This window comes from Balaenoptera ricei, chromosome 5, assembly GCF_028023285.1.
Source record: "Balaenoptera ricei isolate mBalRic1 chromosome 5, mBalRic1.hap2, whole genome shotgun sequence".
NCBI classification, from domain to species: Eukaryota; Metazoa; Chordata; class Mammalia; order Artiodactyla; family Balaenopteridae; genus Balaenoptera; species Balaenoptera ricei.
This window is the reverse complement of record NC_082643.1, coordinates 124,628,282-124,647,991: the sequence shown is the minus strand read 5'-3', so window position 1 is coordinate 124,647,991 and position 19,710 is coordinate 124,628,282. Positions and strand designations below refer to the sequence as shown.

Below are 19,710 nucleotides of genomic sequence, written 5' to 3'. Positions count from 1 at the left end.
AGTGTGTGGAAACTTTTCCTCCTTCATAGCTCCCTCCCAGAGGTGCAGGTCCCATCCCTATTCTTTTGTCTCTGTTTTTTTTTCTTTTGCCCTACCCAGGTACGTGGGGATTTTCTTGCCTTTTGGGAAGTCTGAGGTCTTCTGCCAGCATTCAGTAGGTGTTCAGTAGGAATTGTTCCACATGTAGATGTATTTTTGATGTATTTGTGGGGACGAAGGTGATCTCCACGTCTTACTCCTCCGCCATCTTGAAGGTCACCTTCCTTAAATTTATTAAGACTTGTTTCGTGGTCTAACATGTAATCTATTCTGGAGAATGTTCCATGCACACTTGAATGTGTATTCTGATGTTTTTGATGGAATGTTGTGTATCTGTCAATTAATTTAATATGATTTAATGTGCCATTTAAGGCAACTGTTTTCCTTATTGATTTTTCTGTCTGTATGATCTATCTGTTGATGTAAGTGGGGTATTAAAGACCCCTACTATTATTGTATTACCATCAATTTCTCCTTTTATGTCTAGTAATATTTCCTTTACATATTTAGATGCTCCTATGGTGGGTACATAAATATTTACAAATGTATCTTCTTCTTAAATTGACCCTTTTTTCACTTTGTAATGCCCGTCTTTGTCCTTTGTTAGGATCTTTGTTTTAAAGTCTATTTTGTCCGATACATCTATTGCTACCCCAGCTTTCTCTCTGTTTCCATTTGCATGGAATACCTTCTTCTATCCTTGTAATTTCAGTCTGTGTGTGTCTTTAGATCTGAAGTGAGTCTCCTGTAGGCAGCATAGGGGTGCATCATTTTTTTTTAATTCAGCCACCATATGTGTTTTGATTGGAGCGTTTAGCCCATCTACATTTAAAGTGAGTGTATGTACTTACTGACATTTTAATTGTTTTCTAGTTGTTTTTGTAGTTCTTCTCTGTATCTGTCTTCTCGTGGTCTCTTGCCTTGTGGTGTGATAATGTTTGATTTCCTTTCTCTTCATTTTTTATGTATCTACTGTAGGGTTCTGATTTGTGGTTACCATGAGGTTCATTTATAACAGCCTATTTATATAGCTATTTGTTTGAAGCTGATAGTCACGTAAGTCAAATTCATTCTAGAAGCACTACATTTTAACTCCCCCCACCATGTTTTATGTTTCTGATGTCATATTTGCAGCTTTTAATTTTGTGTATCTGATAACTACTCACTATAGTTATAGTTGAATTTACTACTTTTTTCTTTTAACCTTCATACTATCTTTTTAAGTGGCGGACACACTGCATTTGACATATACTTGCCTTTACCAGTGAGATTTTTTTCTTTCATATATTTTCTTATTTCTAGTTATGACCTTTTGTTTTCTGCTTAAAGAAGACCCTTTAGCATTTCTTGTAAGGCCATTTTAGTGGTGATTAACTCCTTGAGTTTCTGCTTGTCTTCAGAGCTCTTTATTTCTCCTTCACTTGTAAATGGTAACTTTGCTGGGTACAGTATTCTTGGGTTCTAAGTTTTTTCCTCTCAGCACATTTAATATATCACACCACTCCTTTCTGGCCTGCAAAGTGCCTGCTGAAAAATCAGCTGATGGTCTTATGACTATATGTTGACTCTTGAACATCATGGGGGTTAATTTGTGTATAACTTATACTCAGCCCTCAGTATGCATGGTTCCTCCACATCCATGGATTCGACCAAGGACAGACCATATAATTCTGTTGTATTTACTATTAGAAAATATCTGCATGTAAGTGGACCCTTGCAGTTCAAACCTGCATTGTTCAAAGGTCAACTGTAGTTGTTTTTCTCTTGCTGCCTTTAAAATGTTCATTATCATTAACTTTTGCCATTTTAGTTACAATGTATCTTGGTATAGATCACTTTGGATTCATCTTGTTTGGGACTCTGTGCTTCCTGGACCTGAACATCTGTTTCCTTTCCCAGGTTAGGAAACTGTTCATCTTTAGATGGATGATGGCCTGGATTTCCACAGCATCAGGAGACTTTAGTGCAGCAAACAACTAAATTATTTTTGATGCCCAAATAACAGTTAAAAGCCCGAACTCTAGGAGTTTATATTATTCTTTGTTAGGCTATTGCTTACATGGCCCTGTTTAGAAGAGTACACTGTTCAATTCATGGTATTTCATGCATTTGTGTTGACTATTAAGGAAGAAATGATCATGTCTTCTTACCCTATAATGCAAATGTTAGTATGCTTGATGTTGTTCCAGAGGTCTCTCAAAGTATCCTCATTTTTAAAAATTCTTTTTCCTTTTTGCTGTTCTGATTGGGTGATTTCCACTATTCTGTATTTCAGATAACTGATCTGTTCTTCTGTATTATCTAATCTGTTGTTGATTCCCTCTAGTGTATTTTTCACTTCAATTAGTGTATTCTTCAGCTCTGGTTGGTTCTTTCTTATATTTTCTAACTCTTTGTTGAAGTTTTCACTGTGTTCCTCCATTCCTGTCCCAAGTTAGTGAGCATCTTTATGACCATTACTTTTAACTCTTTATCAGGTAAATGACTTATCTCTCTTTCATTAGCCCCCCTCCCCAACCCTGCCCGGGGTTGTATCATTTTCTTTCTTTTAGAATATATTCCTGTCTCCTCATTTTGCTTTGACTTTCTGTTTGTTTCTATGAATTAGGTGAAATAGCTACCTCTCCTGGTCTTGAAGGTATCACCTTGTGTAGAAGCATCCCCATCTTGAAAAAATTAATTTCTTTTAGAATTTGTGTATCAAGGACAATATGTATTTTATTATGTTATTACTCTTTCTCTAAAAGAAGATTAAACATACTCTTATTTGCATGGTGACATAACCAAATATTATTTACTATCAAATATATAAACATAGGCTCTTAACTCCTCAAAATTTAAATATCTAGCCTGAAAATCTCAATGATGAAAAACACTACAAAGAGCATTCAACTCACAATTATAAAAAGCAAAAAAACCAATGCAACTATAAGACTGAGGTGTCATGAATAAATATATGCTATTTTTTCATATAATAAAAAACTTCATTTCTGTATTTATGAATTTTGGTAAGTCATTCAGTTGGAAAAATAATTATTTAGTCCAAGAAAATGTATTTTAAAAGATTAAGTATTAAAAAATGTTCAAGAAGAGATTGAAGGTATTTTAAAGAACAAGAAGTTAATACAGCCTTCCTACTACTATTGGTTTATTTTAAGCTCAGCATGATATTATTGACTTATATATAATTTATCTTCAGAAAATTTATGCAGTAAATATATTTAAACAATCTTTAGAAAAATTTTGTGGCTCATGTGTGAACAGCAGACATTAGAGACTTTAGGAAACTGCTAAAAGCTTACAAGGATAGATCAATGGTCAGTAAACTTTTTCTGCAAAGGTCCAAATGGTAAATAATTTAGGCTTTACAGGCCATAGGTCTCTATTGTAACTACTCTACTACAGTAGTACAAATGCAGTCACAGACAATACATCAAAAATCAGTGTAACTATATACCAATAAAGCTTTATTTATGAGGCCCAAAATTTGAATTTCACATCATTTTCACATGTCACTAAATCATCTTTTTTTCCCAACCATTTAAGTATGTAAAAACCATTCTTAGCTCATGGGATGTAGAAAAACAGTTGATGGGTCAGATTTGGCTCACAGGCCATAGTTTGCTGACCCCTGGGACAGACAGTCTTTATCTTAACTTCTAAATGAAATATGACCCACATATGCATACAACCTCTGACCAAATTCCAACACCCCTTTCCCGAAGCTGAAACCCTTACAGCTGCTACCATAATAGATATAGTGAAAACACTTGGCATTTTAAAAAACAAAAAAGAAACAAACACTCAGCAACAATAATAAAACTACTTCTAACAGTCCTGTAAAATGATGGTAAAGCTGAAATTGGAAGATGACCTTGGAAGCAGTAGCCCAAGTCTGACCACACTGTGGCTCACCTTCTAACACCCTAAGACTCTCCACATCATTTTGATAAATATAAAAGATCAATAAGCATCCTTTCCTTAAATACTCACAGGAAAGTAAAGAATTATGATTCATTTAAACTTTTAATGTTTCTTAGATCAAGCAGCTTGTTTTTTAGTACTGACTTAGCTGAGAACAGCAATAATAGATGAATGGGACCTTTAATTTATAACTAGGAAGGGTGGGGAGGAAAACCATTCACAAACATATTTTTAACCTGTCTGAAGGTATTTTTGGAACACAATTCATTTAAAATTGGAAGCTACATATATTTAGCTTCTCATTTGCTGACATTTCTAAACATGCTAATTTTTTCCATGTTACAAAGCAATCAATAAAATCAACTTTTATAGTATTTAAGAAATAAAAATATTGTCATGTTTAACCCATCAATCCATCTTCCAGAAAAACTGGAAGGAAAATAATGCCAGTTTATAACTTCCATGAGTTAAACATACTAAGTTAGAAAATAATTCTGAACACTGAATTACTCAAGACCTCTACAAAACCTACCAAAAATCGAGCAATCTATTCCATGGATGGCTTAGAGCAGAATTTTAAAAATTCTACAAATTTACTATTATAAGAAAACCAGGTTTCAGGCTAGAGATAATAATTACAATAGTAATCATTATTGAGAGCCTATTATATACCAAGCATCAGTACTAAAAGTAACCAAAGGGACTACATTTTAAAATATTCATAAAATTAAACAATTTTGAAGCTTGTTTAACACTAGGATAAGAAGACATGATCATTTCTTCCTTAATAGTCAACACAAATGCATGAAATACCATGGATTGAACACTATACTCTCCTAAAAGGGGCCATGTAAGCAATAGCCTAACAAAGAATAATATAAACTCCTAGAGTCCAGGCTTTTAACTATTACTTGGGCATCAAAAATAATTTAGTTGTTTGCTGCTCTAAAGTCTCCTGATGCTGTGGAAATCCAGGCCATCATCAACCTAAAGACAATGTAACTACCTGACATCACAATCTCATTAATCTTCATCTGTCCTTCATATCCTGTCATTCTTATGCAAAATGGACTCTTAAGGATGCAACTTCTCTTCACTTATCTATAAGCTGAAGGAGGAGGGTAGGGGGGTAAAAGGTCTATGGAGACTTCAGGATACCACTGGAGACCCCAAGCAATCACTTTACTCAGCCTAGTGTGCTACATTACAGCTATTGTGTTTGACATGTAAATATGACATAGCAGGAAGTAGGATAATGTGATTCTTGAGCTATGTGTCTCACTTCCCTTGCTGAAGTCCCCGGAAACTCCAGCTTTAGTTTCCCCAGACTATATGAAACTGAAATATTTTCCAAAACAGACACTAAAAATGTACAACATATGGGTCACATAATGATATCAATTTCACTCCTCTGACAGTCCAAGAATTCTCTCCGTTCCAATATACTAACTTAAGGTCATCATGACATAGAGGTTGTGGGTTAACAGGCAAAAGGACTGTAAAGTAAGCTAGCTAATTTACAAGGCCAAACACCTGAATTAAATGTAGCCAAAGTTAGACTAAATGCATTATTTCTTTCACACTAGAACAGTCCTTTTTCTTTCCAGTTTTAAGCCAAAAACAAAATCTCCACCTTTCAGTATCAGCACAGGAAATTTACTTTAATTCTCTTGTTGCCTATTCTCTTCCTACTACCGTTTCCTCCAGACAAGACAGGTGGTGAAAACTATGTCTATTCATTTCATAACAGGAAGTTGTTTTTTTAAAAAAAATCATCTCTTAAGACTGCTTTGTTTCTAACGGCACATTCAGGGCACAGTTTGGACACCATGTTCTAGTCACACATGTGCTGAAACTTTTTTTATAGTGCTATTAAACAATACACAAATAATGCTGTATAATAGTTCAGAGAAAAAAATCCAGAAAATATACTTCTGATATAGTTTATACCATCTGAGTAATAACAGAAGTACAGTTAACAAAAAATCCACACTACACATGAATATGGAACTCTACCTGAAATAGAAAATGATTAAAATATTTTTACAAAAATCACTGATTATTTAAAGCAGTGTTTTTTGTACAATGACAGAACATATGCAGAATTTAGACCACGGTTCAATGTACTAAATTCAAAGTTGTACTTGAAAGCATAGCATATCATTTGATGACCCTGAAGGCACTGTTTTACCACTTAAAAATACTTTTTCCATTTACCAATTTTATGTTTCACTGCCAGTCATAATTATATTATTTCATCTATTACAAATTAAACATTATAAATTTTGAAAAATTTGAATAGTAAATTAAAACGGCCTTTAGATCCCCTGACCTAGAAAATTAAGTCTTTGTATCTAATTACAAACACTTTCAATATCTTAATTTAAATGTGCTCATCCAAGATTAGCTGGTGGATTCCTAATTTTAAAAACTAATCAATGTATGTACATGTGTATATATATATATGATGCATGCATATACACAAACATACAAGCATACATATAAATACACATATATATATGTGTGTGTTTGTATATGTTTGCACTTCTCTCTGAAGCCTCCTGAAGCAAAAGTTAATCAGTCAAAAGATGTTACCAGTGTGTAATAATATTGGTACTTAAAACACTTATTTTGGACAATTAGGCGGTTTGAGAACCAAGGTATTAAAGGTAACATTTTATAAAAGATCAAAAATATGACTAGAATTTTGGCAAGATATTTTCCAAACTTTAATTTCTCAAACTGTGATATTGGAGACTGTCACTTATGAGTTGATATAATAAAACACAGCATCTGCCTTCTAAGGCAAGTATTATTAGCAAGCAAGAAACATATTAAAAACAATGCAAAAAGAAATGTAAAAAAGAACCACTTCCATCCCTTCAATCTCCCACCTTCGGAGACAAGTTCTGCCCAAAATCCAGTTAATCATTTTCTCCAAGAGAGCCAAGATATCCACAGACTAAAGTATCCCAAAAAGAATGGAAGTCATCTACCATTATCTTTGGGGTTTTGACGTATTCTAAGATGAGGCTGAAAAAAGGTCCAAAACCTTAGAGTGGCCCAAGATAACTTATTATCTCTAGGTTTATATTAAAAATTTCTTGGGGTCTTTTGTATCAGGTACAGGTAAAACCTAGGATAAATTTCACCTTACTGCAAAATACAACAGTTGGGGTTCAATCTATATCTTACAGAGGGAAAAGTAAGCAAAAGAGGTAAGTCAACAATTCTACTGTATTAAATAATAGGCTTACTACGTGTTATACATATAAAGAACATGAAAAATGTATCCTTTAAATAAAGGAGTTTAAATTCATTTATCCTTTTCTATTTTAAGAGAGATTATATGTATAACTTGAAGAAAGATATATCTGGACAAGGCAAGGCAGAGAAATGCTCCATCTGAGAAAAGATAGAATCCACAGAAAAGGACATTTCAAAGGAGCAGGTTTGTAGCCAATCAAATGACTGGCAAAGATAAGTTGGTCTCTCTGAAAGTTGGAAGTTGTTCTTAGTGCCCAGAAGAGAACTCACATAGGGGTTGGGGAAGAAGCTGAAGAGCACTGCAGTAGAAAGAATTCTGCTCAGCCGCAAGATTCTGGTCCTCTGCTAGACACACACCTTCTCCCAGTTATTCCATCAAATGTTGGACTAGATGCTATTGGGAAGGGCTTTTGCAAATGTAATGAAGATCCTGAACCAGCTGACTTGAAAGTAGAGAGATTTTCCTTGGTGGGCCTAACTTGATCAGGTGAGACTTCAAAAGAGACTAGGCTTTTTCTAGCAATAGTAATTTAAAGCGTAAGATGGATAAAATATGATGGAGATTCTCCATTGCTGTCTTTGAAGATGGAAGGGACCATGTATGTGGGTCTCTAGGACCTGAGAGTGGCCCCCAGCTGACATCTAGTAAGGAAATTTAGTCCTTAGGTCTACAGTCACAATAAGTGAATTCTGCCACAATCACGTGAGCTTAGAAGAGGAATATCAGTTCCTGATGAGAACGGTCGGCCAACACCTTGTTGAGTCCCTGAGCAGACAACTCCATCATGCCACACCCAGATTTTGACCTACGTACAGAAACACTAATAAATTAGTATTGTGTGAAGCTGTTAAATTCGAGGTAATCTGTTACACAGCAAGACAAAATTAATACAAGCACTAAACAAGCTAAATCATACAGCTTGATTTAGAAGAACCCAAGAAGTTTACTATGAGCCCAAAGTCCTTCTTCAAGAAATGTGTCTAACATCAAAGACATACAACATTAAGAAACCAAAGAAGGTCACTATTAGATTAGACATTGTAGAGAAAAAAACCTAAGAAATTTTAGAGCTCATTAGCCATGGGGTAACCAGGAGACAAATGTCATAAAAATACAATGTATATTTACCTGAATAAAGATGATTCTTGGATTCATTGAAACCAAAAGGTGGGATTAGGTAATCTTTAAGGTCTCTTTCAGCATTTTCTATAATTCTTGTTAAGACACACACAATTCTATCTTTTTTATAGACATCAGAGATGTCTGGGCACCCACCCAGATCCTACAAATGCTCACAACTTACCTAGCTTCTTGTAAAACACTGCAGCAGAAAGGGCACAATTTAACTTATTAAGGTTCAAAGCTTTCTTACTTGCATTTGACCAAGGGACTTTATCCCACAGCAAAATACCTTCCCACATAAAACCTCCTTTCATATCTTCAAAAAGATGATTTCTTTCAAAATCCCACTGTTAAAACTGAAAGTCTGTATATATGTGCACAGGGAGGGAGGAGCTCATAAGGTCATGGACATGAGACAATAACAGCAACAAAAAAAAGAGAAACTGGTTCACGCCCTGGGAGTAAATTTTTACTCTCAGTTTAGATCATTAAGTATAAATTAGGCACTTAAAAGTTAAGTAAACTCATTTATTAAAATATGACTTGGGGAAAAGTAGTGGTAGCAATAGCTTGAAAGTGTTAATTTTGCACCTATGTAGCTTAATTTAAGCCTAAGTAACTTCTTAAGAGAAATAAAATCTATTGTCATTTTTATTCTAAATACTCTGAAAGCAACTGATAGGCCACGACTTCTAGAAAGTTGTTGAAAATAACTCGAGTCTAACTAGTAGTAAACGGCCGGAAGCTTACCTTAATATGAATGAAAATGTTAAAAACTTCTCAAAATAAATCAGATGAAACACAAAAAGAATTCCAGAACTTAAATACTCTAGGGAAATATACTAAGAATTTAATGCAACAATGGGGGAGGGAAAACTCAAGGGGTTACAAAATAGTTTCATTAATACCAAACATAAGTAATAAAAACATAAACAAAATCTTCTCTCAGTTATCTTCATTTCCTTTAGTTTAATCTTTCAGCATCCTCTAAATGACAAACTGATTAGAAAGTAATTTGACAGAAAAAAAAACCAAAAACCAAAAATCCCCAACATAATCAAACGATCCAGTTCTTGATTTTAAAATGCCCAGACTGCCTTCTTTCTTACCTTGTCTATCCTATCTGGACGGTTAGTAGCTGCCAGGATTGTCACATCCTTTAACTGTTCGATGCCATCCATTTCTGTCAAGAGCTGAGCCAAAACACGATCGGCTACATTCCCAGCACCTGATGAACTGATTTTTTTTAAAAAAGTTTTAAAAATCTGTTTATCTATCCCCAAATACTCTACTATTTTTAAAAGATCATATATTCTATAACAAGAAACATTGTCTTTTTCAAAACATAAAATGCATGCTTCAGAATTCATTACTTGTTGAATTAGATCCAAGAACTAACTATATTAAATCATTTCTTTTCCTCCATCAACAACCATGATTATTTTCTCTCCAATAATGAAATGCTAAGAGTGTCAAATATAAAAGATCTGGGAAGTAAGATATAAGGTTATTTTTTAAAGTTCATCAAATACGTAATTATTTAACTTAATCGATATTTACATTTTATATGGCAAATAAACTGACAGGAATTGGGAATAAAAAAATGAATAAGGTACAGACTCATTTTCACATGAACCTTAAAGCCTATGCAAGACAGAAAACTCTTTACAAACCTATAGCAAACGGGATATTTCTGACCTATCTTGATATTTTAAAATATTAAGAATATCTTAGAAACACATCAGCAAGTAGGGGGTCATCACAATACCCATATCTGGAGAAACAGGGGAAAAAAAAAAACCATTTTATTTTGTTCCTTTTGTTCACGCACCAGGTCAATTACAAAGCTACTCCTGAACAAACTACACCTTAATTTAATCTCATTTCCTTGATCACAAAAAATTACTGAATATTGATTTTTAAGAAGTAAACTCAACAGGTCTTAATAGTGAACAAAACCCTGATATTACACAATCAAGGCCCCACAATAATAGTTCTCATTAGCACTAGCTGGGATTTACTAAGCTCTGTTCAGAATTGGGAAATATATAATAAACATCTAGGTGGACAATTACAGAGTGAAACAGCATTGTAAGTATATTAAACATATAAATTCAATCAGATGCAGTTGAGAGTGGGAGGGGGGGAGAAGAGGGAAAGAGGATAGAAGAGACACACCTCATACCTTTGTCTTAGCACCCATGACAGCAAGTACACCTTAGTATAATCATCACATATTTAATAATAAGGTAATCAGGATTTCTAAATAAAAGAATTTAGATCTCAGTGTGCATTACAAGTTCAAAAACTTGAAACAAAGGAGAGTAGCCTCGAACTCACACTAATCAGACATACATGATGTTGTTACACAAATCATACTGTCAATTAAATTAAATGGTTGGTCCTTCCAGGTTGTTATATAAATTACACTGTCAATTTATTAAATGGTCCTTCCCAATGTCAAAAAGTTTGGGACCAAGCAAGGAGCATCTGGGAAGCCACTGAGATTTGTCTTGGTTAACATTAATTCCTGCAAGTAACCAATTGGCTGGTGCATGGATTTGCTGATCTGAGTCTACTTAAGATTGAACATTTTGAATAAATAGATTATATATCTTTCCAAAAACACTTCAAAATATAACTTTTCCAAATGTTAGATAGGAACATTGCTAGCGAAAGCTCTATGGGCTCCTTCATGATGACTACAAGCAGGTAAGTATTTAAGGATGCCAACAGATTACATCCAAGGCCTTTAATTGTATCTACTTTGCTAATTAGTTGTGATCCTACACTACAAGGGGCAAAGGAAGGTCACACGAACAGGTCTTGGGAGAGTCACGGTGGGCTGTCCAGAGGTGATGGCTTCTAACCTATGACCTGAAAAATGAGTGGGGGCCAGACCAGCAAAGAAAAAGATAGGGAAGAGAGAGAACACAGAACACTGAAAATGGAAAACAGTTCAGAGTAGCACAGCATAGCAGTAATGTAAAAATGTAAACTCTTAGCAGAGCAAGATAAACCAAGGCTGGATGACAAAGGCTTTACTATCCAAATTACCAAATTACTAAGTTTGGATTTTGTCCTAAAGTTGATGGGAAGTTTCAAGTAGAGACATGACAAGATCAGATTTATGTTTTTGAGGACTACAGCAGCTATAATATAGAAAACAGATCACAAAAGGGCAGTTTTGGTATGTTTTCCAGTCCAGTATATAAGAATCTTAGAAGGCTCTACTTCCTCCTAATAACAAGTAAAAAGCTCTATAAACTGAAAAATTAACAATTCTTTTTAGATCCCTCAGAAATGTGAGATCACAGGTACCTTAATCCGTTCAGGCTGCTATAACAAAATACCACAGACTAGGTGATTTATAAACAACACAAGTTCATTTCTCACAGTCTGGAGGCTGGTAAGATCAAGAGGCCGGCATGGTCAGGTGAGGACTCCTTTCCCCTGGCTGGTAACCGACACCTCCTCACTGTGTCCTCACTTACCACTATATTTCTAAAGGCCTATTTGCCACAGTTCCTTTTACCCAGTAAACCATGTCTATCAAGAAAAAACTATAAGGCATACTAAAAGGCAAACAGACACAGTTGGAAGAAAGTGAGCAAGCATGAGGACCAGAGAACCAGCAGGAATGCTGGAATTATCACACCAGTAATTTTTTAAAACTATGACTAATATGCTAAGGGCTCTAAGTGGACAAAGTAGACAACACACAAGAAAGGGGCAACATAAGCAGAGAAATGGAAATTCTAAGTCTCAAAAAGAATTCTAAGGTTGTTATAACACTATAACAGAAATAAAGAATGCCTTTATTGGGCTCATTAGCAGATTAGACATGGCTGAGGAAAGAATCTCTCTGCTTAAGTATGAGTCAATAGAAACATCCAAAACGGAAAAGGAAAGAGAAAAAAAGACTGAAGAAAACAGTAAAAAAGAAAAACAAAAAGAAAAAAGAAACAGAAAAGAAAATCCAAGAACTGTGGACAACAACAAAATATGTAATATATGTGTACTTGAAACACCAAAAGGAGAAGACAGGTAGAATAGAAAAACTATCTGAAGCCATAATGACTGAGAATTTCCCCAAATTAATGTCTGACACCAAGATCCAAGAAGCCCAGAGAACATCAAGTAGGAAAAATGCCAAAAAGCTACACTTAGGCATATCATATTCAAACAATAGAAAATCAACGATAAAGAAAAAATCTTGAAAGTAGCTAGAGGACAAAAACACTTCACTACAGAGGCACAAAGATAAGAATTACATCGAATGACTCCTCAGAAAATATGCCAGCAAGGAGAGTAGAGTGAATCCCCATAGGAATGTTATACTACCTAGCCCTGGAGAGAGTTACACATACACCAAAAAAAAATATTACCCTAACAGCGTTACTAGATAATGATAAAGTTCTAATTTTTGTAACCTACCTAAAGGAATTTGTGTAACATAACTAAATAGCTTCAAGTGAATGGCATACTTCCATCAAAAGAAAAAATCCTGGGTCCATGCCACATCTAAATCTTATGTGTGCTAGTGCTTGCTTTGCCTTCTCCTAATAGGAACTATATTCAAATAATGTCAGAACCCATCCTTAGCTATGTTATGTACACTCTCCCTTCTTCCTCCAGTGAATTAGTAAGACTGCTAGATGTCTTACTGGGAAGTATGAATGTATTAGCTGAACTTGCTGAGAAGTAAAAAAAATAGCTACTAGGTTTTGTTTCAGATTAGGCAAACATCATTGTGGTAAGGTGAGAGAAGAATGAGAGGAAAAATGAGGGGGGTAATTTTATTACAAAGTGCAACAATTCATTCAATTCAATTCAACTCATTTATTCAATAAACATTCACTGCCTAGCAGGCCAGACACGGCTTTAGGAAATGGGAATGAAAACATTAAGATGGCAGTCCCTACTTCCTCAAGGACCTTAGAGTCTAGCAGGGAGAAAGAAAACTCCACATTCATTTGCTTTTCCAAAATAAGTAACAGAATAGTTCCTGAAAGACTGATTCAAGAACTCTGGATAACATTTGCTTTCAGTTTAAATCAAGAACTTGGACAGAATAAACGTAACTAAATAGAACTAGATTAAGATAACTGATGTACCCCATCAGTAATGAAGAAGTGGCTCTAACTTATAACCATGAATGATCATACTATATAGAACATTTAGAATCTTTTATAGAAAGGAGAGCAATCTTATAGTTATCAAAGTTAGGTTTAGCCAGGGCTAGTACTGAATCTGAGCACCATTCAATACAAACTTTCCTACGTGGTAACATTTGAAAGAAAAATTGAACAATGATGTTAAGAGGCTAAAAAATGAGTAAGTTTAACAAATAACACAGGTTTATTATTATTAAAATACACATATTGGTTTTAACTCTTCAAACTTTATAAAACAAAAAATTTGAATACATTTAAAGGCATTCCAAATTTACAAAAATTTTCATCATGTAATTCGAACAGTATTTCAGTATCTTATAAACTTGGATTAATGTTTTGAACATAAATCACTGTAGAAAATAACAGATTTAAAGATGAAAGGATGTCACATTTAAGCTTCATTACAAGCATTTTTTACATGAGAGCTTATCAGGGGAAACAAAAACAAAAACTATACAACTGTCTTTCATTTTGAATTTAAGTCATAGGTAAGAAAAAAAAAATTAAGGGGCTTTTTAAATGCCATTTTTAGATGCTGAAAGCACACTGACACACCACCACATTCTATTGACATAAACTAATCTAAAGTTAAGAATGGGTAAAACATTTCACGAATAGAAAAATAACCATTACCATAATCGCTTTAGACACTGAACCCAACAACAAGCATTAGATATGGAGTCCACAAAAGAAATGGAACAATTAAGCCCAAGATACAATGTTATCAACAAAAGCATAATATTGAATATATACATCCCTAATTCACCCATTCCTCAAAACCCTATATCCTACAAATAAAAAGATAAATAGGAAAAGATTTTTCTAGACTATCATTTAGTCTTTATCCATTCTTCCTTTTAGTTTCCTCTTAAGAAGAGGAAGGATGCTAGGGAATTAGAATCTGAAACAATGTTAAATTAGCTTGTAATCTGGACAGGGATGGGACTGAGATGATAAAAACAAAAATTCACCTGAATTGTAGTAAAAAAACAAAACAAAAACACAGAAATAGAAAAATGATGAATTTCTGCAGTGATCTGGGATCCATAAGAAAAATTCTAAACCTAAAAATTATAATAACTAAAATTAAGAATTAAAAAGATGAATGTAATAGTAGATTAAACACAACAGAACACAGGATCCTTGAACTGGAAGGCACGTCAGTAGAAAATATCCAAACTGATGCACAAAGAGAAAAAAAGAATGAAAATAGTAAAAATACATATAGAACCCAGTGGAAAGCCTAAGAAATGTGTAACTGCAGTCTCATAAGGAGAGAAGTGAGAGACTCAAATAGAAGCCATATCTCAGGAAACACAACCTGAGAATTTCCCAAAATCATCAAAAGTAATCGAAGGCATCAAGAATGGACTCGGGATTCTCAAATCTAAAGCCAATAAAATTATTACTAACTAAAGATAAAAAGTCTGTGATCAACATTTAAAGTGATCAGCAAAAAAGTTTTCTTTGCAAAATGATTTCTGTACAGTGGTTAAAATTAAAAGAGTTACAAACATGATACTTCTGAGTCCTAAGTATCAACTTCCCTAATGAGAGAAACTGTAGATTTTATGAGGCCATCTGTTTGCATAGATACTGTTCACTCACTGAAAATGTTAAGAATACATACAAGTGTTCCAGGTCCTACTTTGCTTTTTCTTTCTTTACGTGATCCTGACAAGCCCAATGTGAATTTCTTTTAAAATGAATTGCCATGATTAGGAAACCTACATACTTGTGAAGGAGCTGGTTTTCCTTGAAGCAGTGAGTATAACCACCTAAAGGAAAATGAGTTTGGGGCAGGAGGAAACAGATACAATATTTATTTTTTATTTTCCCTGTTTTTCTAAAGTTCAGGAAGAATATGAATTATATTCTGATCAAATACCTTGAAGATGATAACACAATAATTACAGTTCTGGCTCCTTGATAGACACTTCTTTAAAATAAAAAAAAAAATTTAAAGGAGAGACAATTTTTATATATTTAAAAAGTCCAGCAAGAGAACAAATACTTAAGCAAGTTATAATCCATGAAAAATAAAATCACATGGAAGACTAGTTCTGGGGTATTTTTGGGTTTTTTAAAATTTTTAATTCATGTATAACTGATTTACAATGTTGTGTTAGTTTCAGGTATACACCAAAGTGATTCAGTTTTATATATATACTTATATATTTTGTATTATTTATTATTTATATGTGTAACATTCTTTTTCAGATTCTTTTCCTTTATAGGTTATTACAAAAATATTGAGTATAGTTCTCTGTGTTATACAGTAGGTCCTTGTTGGTTACCTATTCCATATATAGTAGTGTGTATATGTTAATCCCAAACTCCCTCCCCTCCCTTTCCCCTTTGGTAACCATAAGTTCATTTTCTATGTCTGTGGGTCTATTTCTGTTTTGTATATAAGTTCATTTGTATCTTTTTTTCTTTTTTAGATTCCACATATAAGCAATATCATATGATATTTGTCTTTCTCTGACTTACTTCCCTTAGTATGATAAATCTCTAGGTCCATCCATGTTGCTGCAAATGGCATTATTCCATTCTTTTTTATGGCTTAGTAATATTCAGAAATATATGCCAAGAAACTCAGAAAGTGAAAGCAAAAATCATTTGATGCATGTCAAGAATCAATAATGCCTTGAATATTCTAGCTGACCACTTCACGATAAACTATGCTGTCAGATTATGATCTACATTCAGCTTGAACCTAATAGTAAATAAATTATTTTAGATTAACAACATACCCTATAAAAGCAGACATATATAATGAGTTACCTTCACATGCTGTCCTAGAGCTGTGTAAGCTGCATGTGCTCTGAATAACTGAAGCTTTGTATAAAGTGTTAACACAGAAAATGACATAAAAGTATGTATTTTTCCATCATGCCATGATTTCCCAGTAAAAATTCCAAGCTAACATAGGCAACACTCACTACATTTGTATAGTTTTGACTCAAACACAGTATTAGAGAAACAAGTGATTCTTAAACTCACAGTTCAATTTACCCTCTGCCAAAAGCAATTTTTTGAAGGGATTTTTTTCACAATCCTGGATGTCCCCAGGTTATTGTTATAAACATAATCCAACAAAAGAAAAATAAGGAAAATTAATTCATGCAAGTTCAAACTTATTCAAGCTAAAAATTAAAGCAGAGAAAATGCTTCTAAACATGCGTCATTTTCTTAAGTACCATAGATCTAGAAATGGTGACAATGAAAACTAAAGTTCTATAGTAATTATAATATATGATTATACAACATAAAGGTTTTAAAATCATTCCAGTAAAATCTTCATTGATTAGTACTCATCGGGAAGCTTGCTTTGAATTTAGGAAAGAGCTTTGATAATCAGTAAGCTTGGGTTCAATTAGTAAGCCTTACCATTTTTTTTGTGTGTAATCTTGTGGAAGAGTTACTGAACCTCTCTGAGACTCAGTTTTCTCAGTCAAACATGGAAATACTCATACCACCCTCAAAATTAAATAAAATGTATAAAGGATCTAGCCTGATACTTAGCACAAAGGAAATGTCAATAGATAACAGTTATAAGCATTATCATTATAATTATCACCAGTATACCTGGCTTAATGAAGAGATCTCTATAACCTTTTACAAGTTACCCTAACAAATTAAACTGAAAATGGAGTGTCTGGCACATAAACGTTACTGAAATAAAGCATGAACGTGATATATGATTGAAGATTTTCAGAAGCCAGGATAGCACAGGTCAGTAGATATATGCAGATTCACATTGCCAGTTCTCTACTTAGCTTTACTTAAAACATGGTAGAAAGTATCAAACTTCCTTAAATTCTTCTATGAAAGCCACCAACATAATTCTAAGATAAAAACTACTCCTCTTAAGCCCTTCATAACTATGCCCAAAACAGTGAGCCTGATAAATAAACTACTAAAAGACACTTTGTTTATACAAGATGTATTAGCAGGAGACTGCTATACACTGGTAATGAGAATTCTTTTCATTTTCATTAGCTGTTCAAATGTAGTGATAATTTGGCTCCTCAGGGTCCTCAAGGAACAAATTATTTTGAACAGCAAAAATTTCCAGATAAGGAGACCTTTATACTTTCTCAGATATTTTTATACTTGAAAAACGACCTTTTAAAAAACGGCAAACCTTCTAAAACAGAAAAAACAGAATATACTGTAAGACTGTGTGCTCAGATGCAGAAATGAAATAGAGTGAGAAGAAAATCTCCACTTCCCTGGTTTCTTAGATCTATACCGAAAGAAGTTCTCTTCATCTGTTTTTTCTATCCTCTTTTTGTATATTCTAAATGAACCTTTTTTTGGGGGGGGCGCGGGGGGGGCGCGGGGGGGAAGTGGGGGGGAAGTGGGGGATAGGTGGATACTGACTCAGGCTCTTGATTTATAATGCTGTGTGACTACAAACACATAGGATTTGGAACCCAGTGATTTGCATGCTTGCTTACTTGAGAAAAGACTCAATTTGATCCCCCTACAGTAAAATAAGTGTGACTGAATGGCCTTCTGGCAGAGGGTAACATGGTGATCTTTCTACAAAATTAATTAGTATACGAAGGACGTACATAGTCTTTCAAAATGTTTTGTCACTGATCTAATAAGCATGATCTTCATTACTGTTGCTATCCTCTATTATCCTTTGAATACTGTTGTTATCAGCTACATTAAAAAGAACGTTGGTCATTTCCGTACCCTTAGCACAACTGACAAAGTTTTGTGAGTCTAGACTCACTTTTAAAGTTAGTGTGTACAAAAACTACTGAATTTTTTTGAAAAACGCATCACTTAGCACTTCCTTAATTCTTTTTGGAGCTCTTTGACAGGTCAATGTATTCCAAAGCTTACAAATGATTCTTTATAATGAAGATGTTGATGCTTCTATGAACGTAATGCAGGTGACAAAATTCCAAAAGACAGTCTCAGTGTTTAATTTTAAAATAAAATTCGTTCACAAATGACACTAAAACATGGTGAAATCATACTCTGCTAACAACCAGCTGAGTGAACCTAATCTCTAGTTTCTCTGAGGCTTCATTCCCTTATTCAAAAACTAAATGTCCGGGTTTTAGCAGAGAGTGCCTTCTCTGCTAGGCGCTGTGCTAGACATCTGAGGTACGAGGATGAAGATGATACCGTTCCCTTGAGGATTTCATAATTACTGGCATGTATGAATGAGGGAGTTAAATTAGATAAGACATATATATAGGTCTTTCTAGTTTAAAAATTCTGTGTTGGTAATACGGAGCACATAAGTTATTTAATTCATTATTTTTTTTTAATTGGAGTATAATTGCTTTACAGTGTTGTGTTAGTTTTTGCTGAACAATGAAGTGAATCAGCTATTTGTATACATATATCCTTTCCTTGTATTCAGAAATGTATTGATCTAGTCAAGTGCCGTTAAACAGAAAGAGGTGAAACTCATACTGGTCTAATTTGCTACTTGTTGTAGAGAAACTGGTGGCTATAATTAATGTTGAAGATTAGGTGAAGGGAATTCTTTGGATACCCATTACTCATGTTGCCTTTGCCCTTTATTTCCACAGATCACTGATAGCTAGCTGGAGTAGCATAGTGAAACTGTTTTATGGATTGAGAAATATTCTTGGCTGACTTTCAAAGCCGCAGTAGGAAACAAAATCCATAAAACTGACATCCTAGGAAATCAAAACCAACTCCAAGTTTAAGAACAAATGTATAATCACTAACATAATGAAATGATTTTATAAAACTTTATTATCTGCTAGAGATAGGCAACACAACAATGGAAAAAATGTTCAGCTATAGAAAGTACTGAAGTTAGACTTTTCCAAAAGATTAATTTTCTTTTCCCTTCGGAAGTCAAGCCCCTTTTCCAAATTATCCCTGTTCAAAAGTCAGAGTGCCATGGACTGAAGGGACTTTATGATATCTTAAAACAGGTCAGGAACCTATAGCCAGTCTAAATCTGGCCAGCCAACTGTTTCTCATTTGATTACATGTTGTCTATGGCTACTTTCGCACTGTAGCAACAGAGATGAATAGCTGCAGTAGAAACTGTATGGCCCAAAAAGCAAAAAATATTTACTAACTGGACTGTTTCAGAAAAGGAATGCTAACCCCTATCTTAAGGAGATCTCACCACCATGATGGCAATTATTACATTGATTTTATTTTTCAACA

The 19,710-nt window shown here is 34.1% G+C and overlaps 1 protein-coding gene across 2 annotated transcripts in view; it reads right to left on the bottom strand.

The window, feature by feature from the left end:
* The window catches only part of AFG2A (AFG2 AAA ATPase homolog A), a 339,619-nt gene that overhangs the window by 212,387 nt on the left and 107,522 nt on the right, over positions 1-19,710 (bottom strand). For both annotated transcript variants that reach the window (XM_059923550.1, XM_059923551.1), the window contains exon 14: positions 9,463-9,589. In XM_059923550.1, the coding sequence (XP_059779533.1) occupies positions 9,463-9,589 (127 nt within the window). The remainder of the gene's footprint in view (positions 1-9,462; positions 9,590-19,710) is intronic.